Source organism: Urocampus carinirostris, chromosome 10 (genome assembly GCF_059441175.1).
Source record: "Urocampus carinirostris isolate Australia breed hairy pipefish chromosome 10, RoL_Ucar_1.0, whole genome shotgun sequence".
Lineage (NCBI taxonomy): Eukaryota > Metazoa > Chordata > Actinopteri > Syngnathiformes > Syngnathidae > Urocampus > Urocampus carinirostris.
The window spans coordinates 16900486-16919880 of record NC_142358.1 but is presented as its reverse complement, the minus strand read 5'-3'; the positions used below and the strand labels follow the sequence as shown (position 1 = coordinate 16919880).

Genomic DNA, 19395 nt, shown 5'->3' with positions numbered 1-19395 from the left:
GAACAGACTCTAAGTTGCCAAGCTTGCTGGGTGAGACACAAAAGAGCTGCGCTGTCTACCAAGATACCTGCAAACTATTCAGCCAGCCTAACTCACCATTACTTCCCCTGGCCATGTTTTACTTCTTTGAACGTCCGAGAAAATGGCTTTGTTACATTAAGGACGATCGATAGAATCCAACAGTGTAAAAAATTGATTCCAAAACACACAATATTACTAACAGATAAATATAAACCTGCCTAATGTATTTCTGCTTCGTTGGACGTTGCTTCTTGTAATCCATTCGTTTCACTACATTATATTCGTTTAAAAGTAATCAGATTCTTCCCAATATGGCTGTTAACCCTCCTCTTTCTATTGACACCTTTTCCATGATGAGGGTCTCTTTATGTTAGTTTTATTTATGCACAAAATGCGTAGTTGCATTGAGCTTGCGTTGTTCTCGATACATATATCCCACCTGTCTCACTCTTACCTTACTGCTTGGGCGTCCCCGGCGGCCATTAGAAAAATTGCATTTATTTGCCGCATCTTTGCATAAGCTGCAGGGTTGAAAACTTGGGGATAAAAGTCGCAACTTATATTCCAAATTTTGACTGACTGACTGACTGAGATGTAGTAGAAATACACACCATGGTGTTTGCGATCACTCATATAATGAGAAACCTAAAAGTTGTTTTCATTACCCTTGCATTGTTAGGTATTTACAGTTTTTATTATATTCTTAATAATAAGTTTACGAGACTTTACTGGGATTAATTAAACACACCGCCAGAATCTTCTGATGGTATGGGAAACACTGAAACGGATGCTTCTTACAAAAGTGCCTGCACATCTGTGTGTGGCCTGTTCTATAGAGTATACCGTCAGCTCTTTGTTGTCCATAGCAGTCAGCATAGATCACAGTCACATCAGATCAGACTGCATTAAGCTGAGCATGAGTCCGCCTCTGATCCATAATTCAGCAAGAAGGAGAGCGGGGCCCACGTCGACTGTCTCGTCTGCTGAGCCGTACTCACTGTGAACTGCGTAGGATCACGCATGCACATGCACACGCATTTACCGCAGCTTTTGTAGCATTTTAAAAGTAGTGCAAAGAAATGCGGCGTCAAAAAAAAGCACACAAAGTTTTCATTATTCATTTCGGCCGACACGCTGAATTTGGTGTGCACCGGCTGAATTATTCATTCTGGTCTTAATTTTGCTTTTAGTTCGTCAAGGCCTCTTCTATAAAGGCCAGGGTAGGTTGTAAAATGCCCCAAAGATTGCTAGCCAGAGGCAGCGTTAGTAAAGGAACTGTGTATGTTCTTGTGCATTCTCTTGTGCATGTGTATGTGTGTGCACATGGGTGCACGTTTGTGTTTCGCTGCGGGGCAGACAGACAGCGAATGGGAATTCCATATTCCCGGGAGGCTTCCTCGGGCTGGTCTGTCTGCTGTCTGCCGGCAGCTCACACACCAGCCATCCATCTCTTCCTCCTCCTCCTTTTGCCGTTACTTGCACACACAGACACACTCACAGATTGACCAGTGCCCTGTGTGTGTACGTGCATGCGTGTATTGTTATGTTACATGGTCATAAATCTTTGAAAGTGGAGGGGGCCAGTGGGGCGACACACTGGAGAGATGACCAAACAGGTTCAAGGGTAGCAAAAAGCTTTGGTTAAAGCAGTAACTTGTCCCTTCGTGTTTTCTTTATGCGTTTTAGAATCTGCTATTATTATACGCTGTCGTTAAAATCGGTGGTTTCCAGCTGGTCTGACTTGAGGATCCCTCCTCAATTGCAAGCTGTGTTTGTATATATGTATGTGTATATATATATATATATATATATATATATATATATATATATATATATATATATTGTGTTAACCTCATGTGAAAATGGCACTTCTGAAATTTTGGGATGAAATTTTTGTATTATGCATTGGAGTTTTGAAGAACGTCTCAGTTATATATTTTTTAAATCACCTTAGATATTGAAAATTTTAACATTCTAAATTCCATAATTTAACTGTTGTTATACGATTATGGCCTGAAATACTCACATACCTAGGATGAGATAATAGCCGTAATGACGTATAGTAAGGCCATTATTGCATACGAAATGACTTTGAAATCCAGTATTTTTTAGTTAATGTTTCCTACAAATTCATCACATGTTGACATGACAAATCTGTAAACAGTAAGGCCACTATTGCACAGATTTAAAAAAAGAAAATCAATTATTTGCGAGTTAGCAATTGTTTCGACAACCTTATTATATGGTATCAGTACTATTTATTTAGTGATTTCCAAAAAATAAGATTAACTAATTTAACTGTTTTTAGCCTTTTTCTTGAGAACCAATTTTTGTCAATAATGCCTGTTTTACGCGAGGTTGACTAGAAGCATGAAGAAGAAAAACACTTTTGTGATGTCCTCATGTCTGGAAAGTCGTCTTCTGAAAGGTTTATTTTGAACAGGAAATGTGTTTTGTTTCAAAATGGTACTGCAGTTTTGATTACTTCATGCCTTCTTGAGCCAGCACGCCGCTGAACAAAATACATTGAGCTTTTTGTCGTTTTTTTTGCCTCTGTCTTCAAGATAATGAAATCCATGTCTTATATTTTTTTGCTGTATCTGCGTTTGCCAATGTTAAACATGCGTAAACAAACTTACCAGTCTTTTTCTGTAGTGTCAAATGTTGAGTGTCAACTTGCATTTGTAGGGCATTATCACCATCTACTGTTAAGGAGTGTAAATTGAACTTCAGTAATTTTCTTCTCATTATTTTGCCAAGGCGGGGGCCCGCAAACTACTGAAAACATGTCCGTGAACCTTTAGTTGAGAAGCACTGGAATAATTCTGCTTGGTTATGCAAAGAACAGAAGAGAGAGTGTTCTGTTCATCAAATGTTTATTTGAACAAAGTCTGTATTTATGGCAGAGCGGGTGGACCAGATAACATTTCTAGGTTTATTGTACATCAATAATATATGTTTAAAGTTAGAAATCATTAAAAACAAACATAACCAAGAATGGCTTTATTAAAGGGAAATTAGGATCTAATCAGAATCCTTTGCAAATGAGAGGAGATACTCTCGTCTAGCGCATGTGTGTGTTTGTTTTGTGTCTGCTTATCTTGTGTGTGTTTGTAAGGCGGGTGCAGAGGGGATAGGGGGGTGAAGGTCATTATCCCTGGCAGGGGAATATTGAATTGGTCCAGACAAACAGCCACGGCGACCCCTGATGAAGTAACAATGGAGGCGGTTCATCAGGGTCGCGACCCGTCTTCGGCCTGTCTGGACCGACCTGGGATTCGTCCAGACGCTGTTCTCGGGTCACTCTGGGATATGCCGTCTCCCCGCAGCCTTTTTTCACTAGTCGGTGATGCTCGCATCTGTTGTTGCTCCACTTCATATCTTCATTAGTCTTTTTATTTTCGGTTCAAGTTAAATATGTGTTTGTGCGTGTGTTTGTAGTCAGCGAGTGTGCAAATGAATTTGTCCTGAACAAAAGATCCTATTCTACTACGCTTTTTACCGTATGCTCCAGTTCAGTCTGTCAGGACGTGGGTTTAACTAAAAGCTCGGTCTGTAGCTAACGATTAGTCGACTCGTCACAGACTATTTAAATTATTTGTTGACTAATTGGATATTAATTAATTTTTTCTTAGTTAGCTTGAAGGTGATTTAATTATGTATAAAATGACTATTAATACAAGAAAAATGGGTACAATGAAAAAAATATTTTCAATGAATTATACTGCATATTTGTACAAAAACTGAATACAAATTTCAATCAAATTACTGTAGGTGCAGTACTCAGTCAGTAGAGATATAAATCCACAAATAAATAAATAATACATTCAAATCAAGTCAATATTGTTTTATTCCAGTCAACCAAGAACAGGCTCATTAGCAGTAACAGAACAGTAAAAAAAAAAAACGAATATGATGCGCATTTTGTGAAGACATTCATTGGTAAACTGCAAAGTCAGAAACATAAGTACTTTAACAACCGCCGTTTGTTCAACAGACGGCATGCATTTCATTTCAAATACGTTTGTCAGACAGTCTTGCATTACACCAAAGCTCTATTTTAGGGCTGCAACAACGAATCGATAAAAACAATTGAAAAGATTATTAGAAGCTTTGGCAACTAACTACCTCATCGATTTGTCGTGTTGCGTGTTTTATGAGCCACTAAGGTAGTTAAATCAATGCAAATAAGTGCATTGGATCTTAATATGATCTTTGGTCTGGCAGTAACGCCTTAAGATCGTTTTTATAAAAGTATCCTCCTTTTTCCAAAGTCTGTTTTTTATTAAACTTTGCATAATAAACTCAATTGTTTGCACTCTTATTTGCATTAATTTAACATACTTAGTGGCTCATAAACAACGCGATTCAGCGACTCGATCTAATTAGTTGCCACTTTTAATAGTCAATTTTAATCGATTTTATTGTTTCATTCTTGCAGCCCCAGATTCATTGATTATTAAAATAATCTTTTGTTGCAGCCCTGCTCTATTTATAGGAGTTATACGCAAACAAAATGTGCAATCATGTCATCAAAATTGTATTGGCTTAACATGACTTGAATTTTTCCGAAGTGAGTCAGACCCCGTTTCGTTTAACTGTTCGACATGTTTTTAAATGTTTGTGTGTCACCGGGCTACTGCCATGATATGAAAGGTCTTCTTTGCAAACTTTACCAAAAGTCTTTTTATTAAACATATCCATCCTAAAATGCTCCCAAACTTTAGACGTTTTGGTACACATGTTGATGCCGCCATTTCTGTATATTTGTCTTACCACTCAAGACTGAAATGCCATTGCACATCTGTGACTCTTAGCACAGCTTATATTCATGTAGACATGCCTCTGTCTGTTGAAAAACGTGTCTGACGACAATAGCCAACAATGAATTCTATTGTAGATTACTTCTAATATTGATTTTATTCGTCAATCTCGACTAACCATTGCAGTTGTAGTCGATGACCCAATTCATCTTTTTTTTTTGGTTCAAATTATCTGTATGTTTGTGTGAGCCTGTATTTGGCGCATGTGTAAATGAAATGTTCCTGAACAAAATGTCCTATTCTACACCGCTTTTTACCGTACGCTCCAGTTCAGTCTGTCAGGATGTAGGCTCAACTAACAGCCCGGTGATTTGCATGTTCCCCTGATACATAGTCCTCTGGCTATCTAATCAGAAACCGCTGACTCGGACCAAAAAGTCATGCAATGGGACTTATGAGCGATGAAGAGCATTTTCTGTAAAAAAGAAATGAGTGCGTGAAGACAATTTGCATCAAGTGTAGGCCTACTTTGCGGCTTATGCTTGCGCCTTGCACGCACTAGCGGCCCCTCTGGGTGGCCCAGGTGGTGCTGCACCTGCTCTTGTGAAATGCCTGGTCCACCAGGGCACCCCAGGGTGCAAACCTGGTCTCGTGCTCATCACTCGCACGCGCAACGCGCATTCCCTATTAGCCGCGGCCAGATTGAAATTTCTATTTGACCACAATCTGTTCTTAGTTTTTTTTATTTAATAATTTGTAAAATGACATTATGGTTATTTTTTTGCAAAACCGATTGCTAAACCACTTACTTCTCCGGTTATATTCTGGTCAAAATTACCCACCATGGTGTTTTTAAAAACATAAGAAATTCCCCAAATAATCTATTTTTTTAATTTGAATGTTATGCATTTTCTCCGTTTGTTTCCAACAATAGGAAAAATGGAATTTAAGCTCTATAGCATTTAAGCTCTATAAAAAAAGTACAGAGATGGTCCTTAAAATGAGGACACTATGGTTGATTGTGGTTAAGTGGACCGAAAACCGATATTCAAAGCCGATATTAATTTTCACTAAGAGGGGCAATATTGGCGTCCAACAGAAAAATAACCAAACCCCTTTCATACGTTTGCAAAATATCAAAGTTGTTTTATTTCCTAACTACGTCTATATCTTGGATTTCAACTGGTGAAAATGATTTCAGTAACTTAACAAACACACACAAAATGTCTTTAAAAGGGTAAAGCATTTGAAAATAAAACAAACACTTTTTCAGGAACTTCAATATTTTTAAGATTTGAAGTACAATATGTTTTAACTTGTCAGAATCCTGGATATCCGCAATGATAATTCGAAAGAACACGCAATTCCACTGTTTATCAGATCAATACTGATACTTAACTGAAGTAGTCATTAATACTGATGCAAGATAGAAACACCAATACTACATAAAATCATCTCTACCACAAAATGACTTGTAAATAAAAAAAAAATGCTGTATTTATAATAATGTTTTCTTACAACTCCATGACATTAATGACAATATTGTGCTCATAATTTTTTATTCTTGCGTTTGTGATGGTAAAACAATAAAAAAAGCAGCCTATTCTAGTACTTGGTATGGGTCCTTGCTTACCCCTTATAACTACTCTATGCCTAATGAGAATTCTAAATGAATTATATTCAGATTATTAAGTGAAAAAATAATCCAAATCTGTATTGAAAAATTATGGGGCTTGCTTTTTGTTTCAATGCCATCCCAGTTAGTTTTTTCATGGATTTCAAATTTTTATAAAAACCCTACATATATTAATTTTATCCGATATTACAATATAAGGTATACAGTAGCCTGTACTTTAGTTTGCACAATTATAATTAAGTCTGAACCAACCACCCAAACTACTTTCAACACATTCATTCATTAGCTCCAGCACCTCCACGACCTTACTGAGGATAAGCCGTGGATATAATGGATACTTTCAACGAAATTAAAATAGATTAGATAGACCAGCTACTTTTGTGTTCGGTGTAAAAATGTTAGGAACATTTTAAGGCTTAAGGCATCTTCTTTTTTTGGTTTCCCAATTGTTATTTTTTTGTTTTTTTTAGCACTTGCGGGCAAAGGCGCCTCTGATTATTTGAACTAGTCCTCAAAATGTCCAAGGGATTATTATTCCATAAAAACTGACCTACATTCTTTAATTTTCCAGGACTTCCGGAAACAAGTCGCTCCTTTGCTCAAGAACTTCCAAGGAGAGGTGAGTGTGTCTTGGTTATACTAATCAAGCTTGTTAAATGCGGAACTCACAAGACGCCATTTTAAAAAGTGTCGTGACGTCACTTCTTTTTTCGTGTTCTCCGTTACTTCCCACCCCCCTCCCGCTCTTGCTATTTATCTCGCCACAATATCATTTCCCCTCCCACATTTCTTTTTCTCCTCCTCTTGATTTTTCTGCCCTATTCATGGAGTCCCGTAGCCCGAGGGTGTGTTTAAATTGCATCCTGAAAAAAAGGGCCATCACAAAACCATGGCTTCAGCCTGTCGGAAGTCAACAAATGCCACGTTGAAATATTTTTCCCCACTCAGTGAATCAGAGGCCATTGCTCTTCTTCATGACATTTATTTTATTTTGTTGTGAATTTCACCCCGCCCCCTACATTTGCATGTACCTTGACCTATAAGAGGCGGCTGCATGTGCGTGTGTGCTCATATTACACCCCCACACTTGCACTCCTCCTCCATCATTTTGGCCTATTTCCATGCTGACTCCTCCTCCTCCAAGCATTCCCTGTTTACTCCCATATGTGCGAGAGGGTAAGAGTGGAAGCGGCTGTTTTGGACTCTGGCGTTATTTGGGGCTGGAGTGGGTGGACATTCAGTGCAGCCAGCTCCGCTCCCAACGCACACACAAAAATGCTTGCTAGCCAAATCACAGCAATAGATAGTGACAGGGCTGCCGTGCTACTGGCCATAAAATATTACAGTTTAACACTGGGTTACGTTCCATATTCTCTATTTGGTTGGGGCAACCACCACAGCCAGCGGTTGTGTTGAAAAAATAAACAAAACAAAAAACCCTGCTATAATTCAAAGTGGCTCCTTGCCGTTTTTTGCTGATGAGCAGCGCTCTATTTAGAGCAGAGAAACTACTGCGATGTAATTGGGGTTTTTTCAGCTGTTTTCACCACTCTCACGCCGGCGCACCCCGACGTGCACGGCCCAATAAAATGAGGCGCATCGTGGGTGGTCGGCCAGCCGAGGAGACGTTATCGTGTGATTATTGAGATAATGCCGTGCACCCGCGCCAGTCTGGGAGTAGTCCATCAATCAGTCGACTATTCTGCCGGGCCGGCGTGCCACGACATGAGCCACGTCGGGAGTGTGTAATTTTTAGCCCCGACTTTGTTTGCCTTTCCCCGCAAACGCCTTTGAGCTTCTTGATCGAGGACAAGAAGCACTGTGTGTCTGCTGCATCTGTCTGGATGTCTGTTCCCGACAAAACTTTGAAGTTTGGAGCGATTTGTCATTGGAAGGTGGATGCCTGCAGGTTGTAATTATTAGCAATAAACTACAGTTTCCACCAGGCCTCACTTTAGGGAGAGATAGTGTGTGTGCGTGTACGTGAGTGTGTGCTCGTATGTTGCATGCTCAGTGTTCCTTGTTGGTCCATCGATCAGATAAGCTTTTCCATTATCCAAGGCTTCAGTCTCTGCTTCCCATAGCCTCCCCTTATCAGACTCCAGTGGGCCACACACACACACACACACACACACACACACACACACACACACATTTACACCCCCCATCACCAACCACTCAGGTGGGCCTGATGCCCTTCGCAAAGGAATATAGGAGTGAGGTGGTGCTGAGTGACGGTGGCTCGAGGGCGCTGACATACAAGCGGATGTGTGTTTGGGATGTGTCGGGTAGCCCCAAGGGTGGTCTTTATTTTACTTGATTTTTCATCAGTGAAGGCCTTAATATGGTGTGGTACCATGAGAAAACGCTTAGTTGCACATTGATCAGCCATATTTAAAAGGTGCCCTAGAGCCATTTTCAGGGTTTGTACGGGTCCTTGCGTGTCGTCTTTTCTTGATTGTGAAAGTTAAGGAATCCACTCGGCACTTCCCTCAAAGACGATAGCTGCTTTCCCATCATCAGCTGGGGTTTCCGCTGTCTGATTAGCCATACCTCCATTGCTTTCCTTGTATCATACACAGTCGCCATACTTTTCACCCAAATACTTGCACTTACCAAAAAAATCTGCAACTGAGTTGAAACAAAATTATCAATGAATATATTAAAATACAGTTTACCACACAAATGTGACTATCATGTTGTTTTTGTTTCATACCCAATGTGAGTCTTTGAAACCCAAATTGTAAATAAAAAAGAATCCTTTTAAAAGCACAGCTCTTATTGTTTACATTACCACACCAAATTGGCTTGGAGCATCTCTTGAATATGTCTGATCCTTCTGAAATGTCACAAAATTTTGTCATTGTTTCAAACCATATATTTTTTTTGCAACTACGAGCATTTCTCTCAACGTCAGTGTGGTATAATATGTGGCACTTCATTTGTTGTGAGATTACGTTTGCGTGCGGATATGGGGGCAAGGGAGAGGATGTGAGAGCAGATGTGATCGGAATTGGTGGAGCGAGCGGCAGTTCGTGAACCACCATGGTTGTATTTGCAAATCCTGGGTGGTCTTCTAATGGGTCTGGTCGTGCAGTTAACCTGCCTCTAACTGTAGGGTGTGTCCTACATTAAACGTCTATTTCCTGCCTCCCATGTCGGGCTATATAAAACTTCCGTACCACTGACCTTGGCCCCGTCATTGTACAGTCATGCAGCTGTCTTGCTTTACCGCCTCCGGAAGATAATATATTGGTATCAGCTTGTGAGCGTGAATTTTTTTTCACCTCTATGTCTTGAACTGAATGACTACTCCATCAGGTACACCCGCATGAAAAATGTCTAAAATGTAACTGCAGTACTTGTGGACTTAAACTAAGTAGTGTATGCTAAACACATCGTTACTAGAACTAGAGTAGTTGTTCTCAAATATTGGGGTGGGCCCTCCTGGGTGAGGCTCCGTCAAAAGGGGCATGGGCACGTATGAATCGAGGGATTTTATATTTTTTTTAACTTTTTTTTTAAATGGAGTGCAATTGAAGCTCCGCTACACTAGGGTGCAGTGGCGTTCTCACTGGCCGAGTGTTTTGTTTATATTTAGCCTCCACACAGTTCATATAGCACAGACTATAGCATTGAGTATGAAGTGTAGACACGAAGTGGGGAAGATCCTGAAGCAGACCTGGGCACTCCGGTCCTGGAGGGCCATACTTCCTGCCAGATTTTGAAGTTTGCTCTTCTTTAACTCAGGTGATACAAATTATAACCTCGTTAGCAAGCTAGCAAGTGCTCATTAACGATACTGGTGATTGGAATCACCTGTATTGGATCAGAGAAACCTCAAAAATCATGCAGAACATACGGCCCTCCAGGACCGGAGTGCCCAGGTCTGCCCTGAAGTGACCCAATGAAAGAAAGATTTAACACAAATGTGGACACAGACGAAGACAGATGGGTTAAAGAGTCAAACAAATACGTATTTAGGACTTAACTGAAACCACGGAGGGAGACGTCCAAAGAGCTTTGTGCTTGCTTCGTTAAAAATGAAGCCAAATAAATTAAGCTGCCGTTTCAAGACATTACAACCCATTCACGCTGATAAGACGCTTGAGTTTTATTTTTCCGTGATAATTTGCCGAAAGGTGTAGATTTGGCATGAACAGAGGTAACGTGTTACCACCAATATCAGGCAATCTTTGTTTTGTCCCCACCAATGATCACTTAAAATAGATCCATGTTGGGGGTGCGCGAAAGGATTTCTTCTTCCAATGGGGGGCGTGACAGAAAATTATTGAAGTGCTGAACTAATTTCGATTATATTTTAATTCTCTTTTTCATCAGTCAAAAGATATATATATATATATGTTTTACTTTCTCATTTCTTCTTATTCGTCAATTAAAAAATAATATAATTCAACAAATATGATATTTATTTAATTTATATAAATGTGTTAATCAACTGGATATCCTAAGGGCAGGCTGTACAGTAATCGGATTTCCTTTACAGAATCACAATGTTTTTACGCCTTTGTTCTGAACCTTCGCTTTTCCCCACAAATATTAACATGGACAAATGTTTTGCTTCCCAAAAAATACACGTTTTACATGCTGCCAACGATAATGTGGCTACTGTTGATAATGTAGCTGCTAGCATTTACTACATTAACACTTAGTAGGTGTTATGTCCATAAATGTTTGCCATTCAAGCGCTGCTAACGCCAACACGGCTAGCATCAAGCGACTAGAGACGGGTCAAAGTTGTAGTAAAAATGCAATGAAAAGTAAGGAATTGTAATAACAGTGCAATAAAAAGTAGTGCATTAATATGGTAAAGCAACAAAAAATTCCCAAAAATAAATAACATATGAATACCCATTTATCTATACAAAGGCAACAGTTTTAGTCACTTTTTTAGGGTGGTGATGGCCCAGGGAAAGAAACAACAAACCAGGCTTAACTACCTCTGTTTATTAGTTGGCAAAATTGTTACTCCAGATCATTGTTGCTGACAATGGACACTCAAGTGTAAAAACCTAAAAAAATAACCTATTTTATTACACAACTATAATCTCCAGCGTTAGGGGCTAGCCATTAACAGGAGACAAAACCGTTGTCTACATGGTGAAAGGGCAGTTCAAATGAGGAAAAAGTCTATTAATGCATTACATTTTAATCAAGACAAATAATGATGTGGGCCCTGTAGAAGGACCTTAACAATCAAGGGTGTAAAGCTAATTTTAGTTGAATTGATTACAATCCATAATCCACCCAGTCACTGATGTTTACTCCATTTTACTTGTTGGAATGTGTGTATAAACATTCCTTTCCTATACATAATTCTAGTTATAAGACCATGAAAAATATAAACAAAACATTCCTACTGTGTTTTTAAATTCGCAATCACCGGTACTTTCACATCAACTGAGAGTTATCCAATTGATTGCTATTTAATTATTTCTATTGCTTTATGACACACTAAAGAAACTGGAAATGTTGAGGTCATTGAGTACAGTAAAGTACACTGTTGAACAGGTTTGATTATGGTGTGTGAGCGGTATTAGTCCTCAGCATCTGTAATCTCCCATTAGTGACCACGCAATTGACGATCCCAATCACTTCCATCATGTCACACCACGAGGGCAATGTACTCGAGGCAGTGTGACAAGTTACATAAAATAGCAGCAAGAATGTGAACGTGTGTATCGTGTTGTTTGAGAAACATCAGAACTGTCCATCTGAAGTTTGTTAGACAAACATCAGACAAAAGATTGATGATTAAAAAAAAAGAACATGTAAGTGACAAGAGGGAGAATTGGAAAGGGAGAATTAATAGGCGGGAAAGGGCTGCTGGCACCAGCCGACCAACGGCCAGATGTTTTGCTGCTGAATAAACTACAGATGAATCAAATCCATGTGAAAAGATTTATTAGGTTCCCATAGGAGCACAGGCAGAATTACATGTATCCCACTTTGTTTACAGTGGCAGGAACCTCTAAAACTACCCATCAGCATCACTACTGGTTTGGCTCGGAATGCTAAGACTTAATATTTGGATTTTTATAGGCTTTTGTCTCTATTCTTATCTTTTTTTCCAGCGAACGTGCTGTCGGGGCTGGAATAAAAACGCATGCCTGTTTAGTCTGAGTGTGTGAGGCACAGTAGTCAGCTGTAGCTCTGCCCAGTACAGTAGCAACATCTGAATGTCTTTATTTGGCATCTGTTTCTCTCCATTTCTACTTGATTTCAGATGTGTTGCTGGCCCCAATCTCCGTTTCTACTCGATTTCAGATGCTTTGCTGTCCCGATTCGGCCTTCTTCCCTTTTTGAAGCGTGACAGCGAGACCATTGACTAGCGTGTTAAACGTCTCCTGTATGTTATCAGAAATAATCCCTTATGGATCCATTCTAATGCTGTCCATTTCGATTAATATCGGGGATGGAACTCATGCCGTGTCCTCTCGTGTTAATGGCCACGTCAGTAATGGCTCGGCACTGTATTGCCGCTAAGAGCTGACTGAATAATCTGCCCCTGCTGTGGCTGGAAAGACTGAGCCAGCTGTTTAATGATGTCAACGTGCTGGAGGGGATACGACCACACTTGCGCTCACTCGCTCGGGACAGGCGGACTGACACAAATACACGGCAAACGGAACACGTCCGTCGAAGGCTGAACAGCTGAGCTGACTACATGGGAAGGAAACACAACAACTGTGGTTACACGCAACAAGCCTACATGCAGTTGGGGAGCTTGACCGTCCCTGAAGACACTGTGCGATTACAGGTCTGGTTTGTTGGCCAAGTTGCCATAAGGGACTGTAAATCTAACCTAGGAGGCTAGCGTATAAGTCATGAGTGTACAGTGCATCTTACCAATAAGTTGTACCATTACCTTCATGGAAAGCTATTTCTCATATAAATGCTCATGTCGGTAAAAATTGTTGAGTAATTTTGCCGCAAAGACCTATCCCCCATTTTATGGTTTACTATGGTCAGAAAATACTTGCTGATATGTTTTTATTATATTTTTAACATTACCATCTATGCAGGTTGCTGTATAGTTAGCTGCTTGCAAAGTTCAGTAATTGAGTCGCATTTTCATATTTTGAACTTTTGTGCCAGAAGATACTACTTAGTACCAAGAAAAAAAAAGAGCAGCCCAAAGACCGGTTCTTAAAAATGCTCACACTGGGACTAATGAAGATAATTGAAACATTAACAACAACAAAAATGTATTTTTAATTTGTTTTACTTAATTTATTTTTAATGTTTTTATAATTCCATTCACATTGGATACGTGAAAGGTTTTCCATTGTTTTTTACAACTACAAATAATGTAAATCATTTTATATTCTAAAGGGCAATCAATCACAGAAAAAACACAAATATTTTGCATTTCAAACAATATCATACATCTCTATATAAAGAGTCATGCAGTATGTATATGAACTATAAGGCATTGATCAATGAAAAATAGGATGACGAAGAACAAAGAAAAATAATGAAAACATTTCAGATGCCCTTCTGGATAAGACCTTATTCGATGTTATTGTCAACATAATTAAAATAATACATAAACATGATTAAAATGGGAGTTTTACAGTACTTAAATATTATTTAATACGTACTCACCATATTTGAACTTTTTAACCAACAAAAAAGGTAGTCGACACCTCATTGTATACATCTGAGTTGAACAACAGAAGAAGTTATCTATCAAACATGCTACAGTTCCATTAACGTATCATTAACAGGCCGCTGGAGTTTCGAGCGATGAAAAGCGGTGCAATGCAATTTTGTTTGTTACTGTGGCAACCATCAATGACCACAACACAAAAACACAACTTCTCAGGTTAACTTTTGAGTCTTGTTGTCGCCTTCTTGAAAGGTCACATGATCCGAAAACACGAGACCCAGACAACTTGGAGTAGAGCTGAAAACTGCGTCAACTCTGGAAGTTAATGAATTAGCCTTCAACATGTAAGGATTTCTTATCATATATTTACTAACCCAAAAATTCTTCTTGTTCCAATGCAGATCGACGCCCTGAGTAAAAGGAGTAAAGAAGCAGAGGCCGCCTTCTTAAACGTGTACAAGAAAATAATCGATGTCCCAGGTAAGACTCATGTTGGTGTAGACATGTCAGCGGGCTATGAAAATGTCATCAGGAGGACCCCTTCATGCATGCATGCAGCACCAACCAATGAGGGGAAAAAGCATGACACCATCCCTCCGGTGCTCCTTTGCAGTGCATTCAGGCGTGCCATGGCGCCCTAATATGTCCTCATGAGCTCTCGTTTGCACTGCTTGTGCCTGAAAATGAAACAAGTTAAAAAGCAAACTTGTTTCCTGCTGAAGCATTAGGGTTGGGCTCGCTGATAATCCCCCCTGTAAAATAACTTGAAGGTGTATCAGACATTTTTGACGATGATTATTTTAGTTTTAGTTTTAATAGATTTTAAATAATAAACACCACAGGATACATATTTTTTAAACAAAGGTTAGTAACAAGAAAAATACTTAATACCTAATACTACCTTGTGCAAAAGTTGTGGTTTAGTGGTTTCTTTGGGCTCAGAACAATTACAACAACAACCAACAAAGCAAAATGTTTACATCTGTCGAATAATCTGTATATAACCAAAGGCCAGGAGTGGGCAAACTATGCGCTGATCCAGCCTGTAAACAAAAACAGTAAAAAGTAATATACAGGGAGTGCAGAATTATTAGGCAAGTTGTATTTTTGAGGATTAATTTTATTATTGAACAACAACCATGTTCTTAATGAACCCAAAAGTCTCATTAATATCAAAGCTGAATATTTTGGAAGTTGGAGTGGGGCTTTTTTAGTTTTAGCTATTTTAGGAGTATATCTGTGTGTGCAGGTGACTATTACTGTGCATAATTATTAGGCAACTTAACAAAAAACAAATGTATACCCATTTCAATTATTTATTTTCATCAGGGAAACCAATATAACAGCTCAACATTCACAAATATACATTTCTGACATTCAAAAACAAAACAAAAACAAATCAGTGACCAATATAGCCACCTTTCTTTGCAAGGACACTCAAAAGCCTGCCATCCATGGATTCTGTCAGTGCTTTGATCTGTTCACGATCAACATTGCGTGCAGCAGCAACCACAGCCTCCCAGACACTGTTCAGAGAGGTGTACTGTTTTCCCTCCTTGTAAATCTCACATTTGATGAGGGACCACAGGTTCTCTATGGGGTTCAGATCAGGTGAACAAGGAGGCCATGTCATTAGTTTTTCTTCTTTTAGACCCTTTCTTGCCAGCCACGCTGTGGAGTACTTGGATGCGTGTGATGGAGCGTTGTCCTGCATGAAAATCATGTTTTTCTTGAAGGATGCAGACTTCTTCCTGTACCACTGCTTGAAGAAGGTGTCTTCCAGAAACTGGCAGTAGGACTGGGAGTTGAGCTTGAGTCCATCCTCAACCCGAAAAGGCCCCACAAGCTCATCTTTGATGATACCAGCCCATACCAGTACCCCACCTCCACCTTGCTGGCGTCTGAGGCGGACTGGAGCTCTCTGCCCTTTACCGATCCAGCCACGGGCCCATCCATCTGGCCCATCAAGACTCACTCTCATTTCATCAGTCCATAAAACCTTAGAAAAATCCGTCTTGAGATTTTTCTTGGCCCAGTCTTGACGTTTCAGCTTGTGTGTCTTGTTCAGTGGTGGTCGTTTTTCAGCCTTTCTTACCTTGGCCATGTCTCTGAGTATTGCACACCTTGTGCTTTTGGGCACTCCAGTGATGTTGCAGCTCTGAAATATGGCAAAACTGGTGGCAAGTGGCATCTTGGCAGCTGTACGCTTGACTTTTCTCAGTTCACGGGCAGTTATTTTGCGCCTTGGTTTTTCTACACGCTTCTTGCGACCCTGTTGACTATTTTGAATGTAACGCTTGATTGTTCGATGATCACGCTTCAGAAGCTTGGCAATTTTAAGAGTGCTGCATCCCTCTGCAAGATATCTCACTATTTTTGACTTTTCAGAGCCTGTCAAGTCCCTCTTCTGACCCATTTTGCCAAAGGAAAGGAAGTTGCCTAATAATTATCCACACCTGATATAGGGTGTTGATGTCATTAGACCACACCCCTTCTCATTACAGAGATGCACATCACCTGATATGCTTAATTGGTAGTAGGCTTTCGAGCCTATACAGCTTGGAGTAAGACAACATGCATAAAGAGGATGATGTGGTCAAAATACTCATTTGCCTAATAATTCTGCACTCCCTGTACACCTAATAAAGTACTACTGTCAAAAAGTATTGTTTTAGTAACACATATCTCCAGTGTTCTTTTGTGTCCCCCTGCCGATAAAAACATATTTATCATGAAGCATACACAATCCTTTTTTTGTACTTGCCATTTTTTTATCGTGTATTTATTTTATTTATTTATTGATTACCCTATTTGCAATGTAAGTCTTCAATGCATATCATCACATTTAGTGCTTAAAAACAGGGACAAAATCTATTATTTTACGGTAATTCTGAGTGTTTTAAAACCAATTTGATGAAACAAATCTATTTATAAACAAATATAAAATGAAATATAACATATAAATGTAAGCGTGAATATATTTATAAATGTGAATGAAAAATTGGATGGGTCTACATGATCTTTTTTCCTCATGTTTCTTTTGAGGTCCTGGATTTGAGACTATTGGTTGATTTAAAAAAAAAAAGTCATCAATCAGTTAATCCTTTTTTTTCCCCTTCTAGTCCTCAGACAAAATATTTAACCCCATGCAGCCCGTGGTTCAAAATGTTTGCCCAGTTCTGTAATGAGGCTAAAAAGCTTTAAATGCTGTTATATCTTCCAGACTTAGTCAAAGTCAGAACAAATCATAAAAAATAGATAAATACACCTCATAAAAAGTACATATAATAAAAAGTGGTGACATTTAAGGACAGCATTTCTAATACAGCTAATGGCTGCTAAAGAAAGAAACAAGAACATCTGATTTAAAACAGTTTTAATGGGTTGTTAAAGTTGCAGCTTGTACAAAAATCACCCCCAGCATAGGCTTATTTGATTAAATGCCACAAAGATTTGGTAACTATTGTTTGATAATCAGCACCAGATTTGTCTAATTGAAATTCAACTCTTATATTTCTACCGTGGTTGTTGCAAATCTTTTAAACTTGGGATTTTATCTCAAGTGATTGGCCAGCCCGGGTCCAATCGAAACAAAGTTAGTCTCTGTTTTCATATAGCTTTAACACACCATTTTTTCGGAGGCATTGAAAGATCAGTAGAAATGCTCAAAATCGGCTGGCACTGGTAGATCCTCTTTTGGGAAAATGGCTGGAACTCAGAGTGAAGAAGCTCACGAGTAAGAGAATAAAAATGTTTTTATGTCCCTGCCGAAACGTGTATGAGTATTCAGCGCGTTAAGGTCGATGAGGGACATGCAAGCACAGTCACACCGCTTGTGGCAGTTCTTGGGCTGCGCCAGGGCCCACAAGGGGGCCACCTATGCTGGAGCGAGAGGCTCTAAGTTCATCTATAGCGTAAGGAGGTCACCATATTCCCACACGGATAGACCTACAGTAATATCTTTGGATTGTTCTGTTCCCAATAAGTCAGCGGCGGCACTGACGGCGGCTATTCTTAACTTGCAGCGAGACAATGATGTAATGCCTGATGCACACCCAACACACACGCATACACAACCTGACTAATGCAACGGTCTTGAAAGTGGAAACGGTGCGTTTTGTTCTGTCTTCTATCAGCTGAAGGCCTGGTTAGTCAGGCCAGCGTGCTCTGCTGTAGATTAAAGGTGTCTGGCGGGAACATTTAGCACAAGTGGCCCACAATGTCAAGCTGCTTTTAACTGTCTGTACAGTCTATTTGGAGGGAGGGAGAGTGGTGTATATGAAGGACAAAGATTTCATAAGACTAAGCACAGTACCATATTTTCTGGACTAGAAGGCACACCTAAAACCTCATGCACCTTACCACAGAATAGCGTGCAAAAGATTGTAAATGCATGCAGTATTAATAGGTGTGTGTTGCAGCATTGGATGCAACAGCCAAATTCTAAAAACTAGCCTACTAGAATTGTATATTACAAAGGAAAAGGCATAAGAAGTTATCTCACCACACTATTATTATTCACAGTGCTACATGTTACGTTGTAATGGAACATTATGGGAAACAGTTCAGCCAAAACACTGTGTTGTATGTGGTGACATGACTAAAAATAGCGTGATGATCAACAAAATTGAATTCCTTTTCTCATGTCATCTAGATCCCTTGTTATCTAGTGATCATACACTGGATTTAGTAATTGGAATTATGGTTCTTTTTAGTGAACTGGCTCATTGTTATGGCTATAGACCAGGGGTCAGCAACCTTTTTCGGTGTGGAGTGCCACTTTCAAATTTCCTTGTAAATCAGTGTGCCACACCAACAGTAATGACTCGCACAATAATTTTTTTATATCCAACAGAGCTGTAATTTTACACCAGTCCAAATATACAACATGGATATACATTGAAATCGTATAACTGACCTATTTTATCTTTCACTATTCTTGTTCATCAACAAACTAAAAAATGAATGTGAGCAACATTAGGAAAGGCCTGTAGACATCCATGAATTCAACCATTTTCATCAACAATGAACGACAATCAAAAAAGAAGTGATATGAACAGCTACCATACCATTAATCAATAATAATAATAATAATAATTTCCTTTGTATTGTCATTCTTTGTAACAATGTACACAGAACGAAATGTCGATACACCAATTAAATCTTATTTCAAAACATAAAACGCACACACACACGTATTAGGACTTTTTATTCAGAAGTTAGCAGGGGGGGATTTGCACAGTGATTTTGAAGAGTTTCAGACGTTTCTCATAATATTACTATTATTAGTAATAATGGTAATAATAAAAACAATCTAGATTTGTCGAACACCTATTCAGTAA

General features: G+C 39.2%; 1 protein-coding gene across 3 annotated transcripts in view; it reads left to right on the top strand.

Moving 5' to 3' along the window:
• Positions 1–19395, top strand: part of LOC148357939 (homeobox protein cut-like 1) — a 125482-nt gene that overhangs the window by 52165 nt on the left and 53922 nt on the right. For all 3 annotated transcript variants that reach the window (XM_088344963.1, XM_088344964.1, XM_088344965.1), the window contains exons 3-4: positions 6992–7039; positions 14455–14533. In XM_088344963.1, the coding sequence (XP_088201089.1) occupies positions 6992–7039; positions 14455–14533 (127 nt within the window). The remainder of the gene's footprint in view (positions 1–6991; positions 7040–14454; positions 14534–19395) is intronic.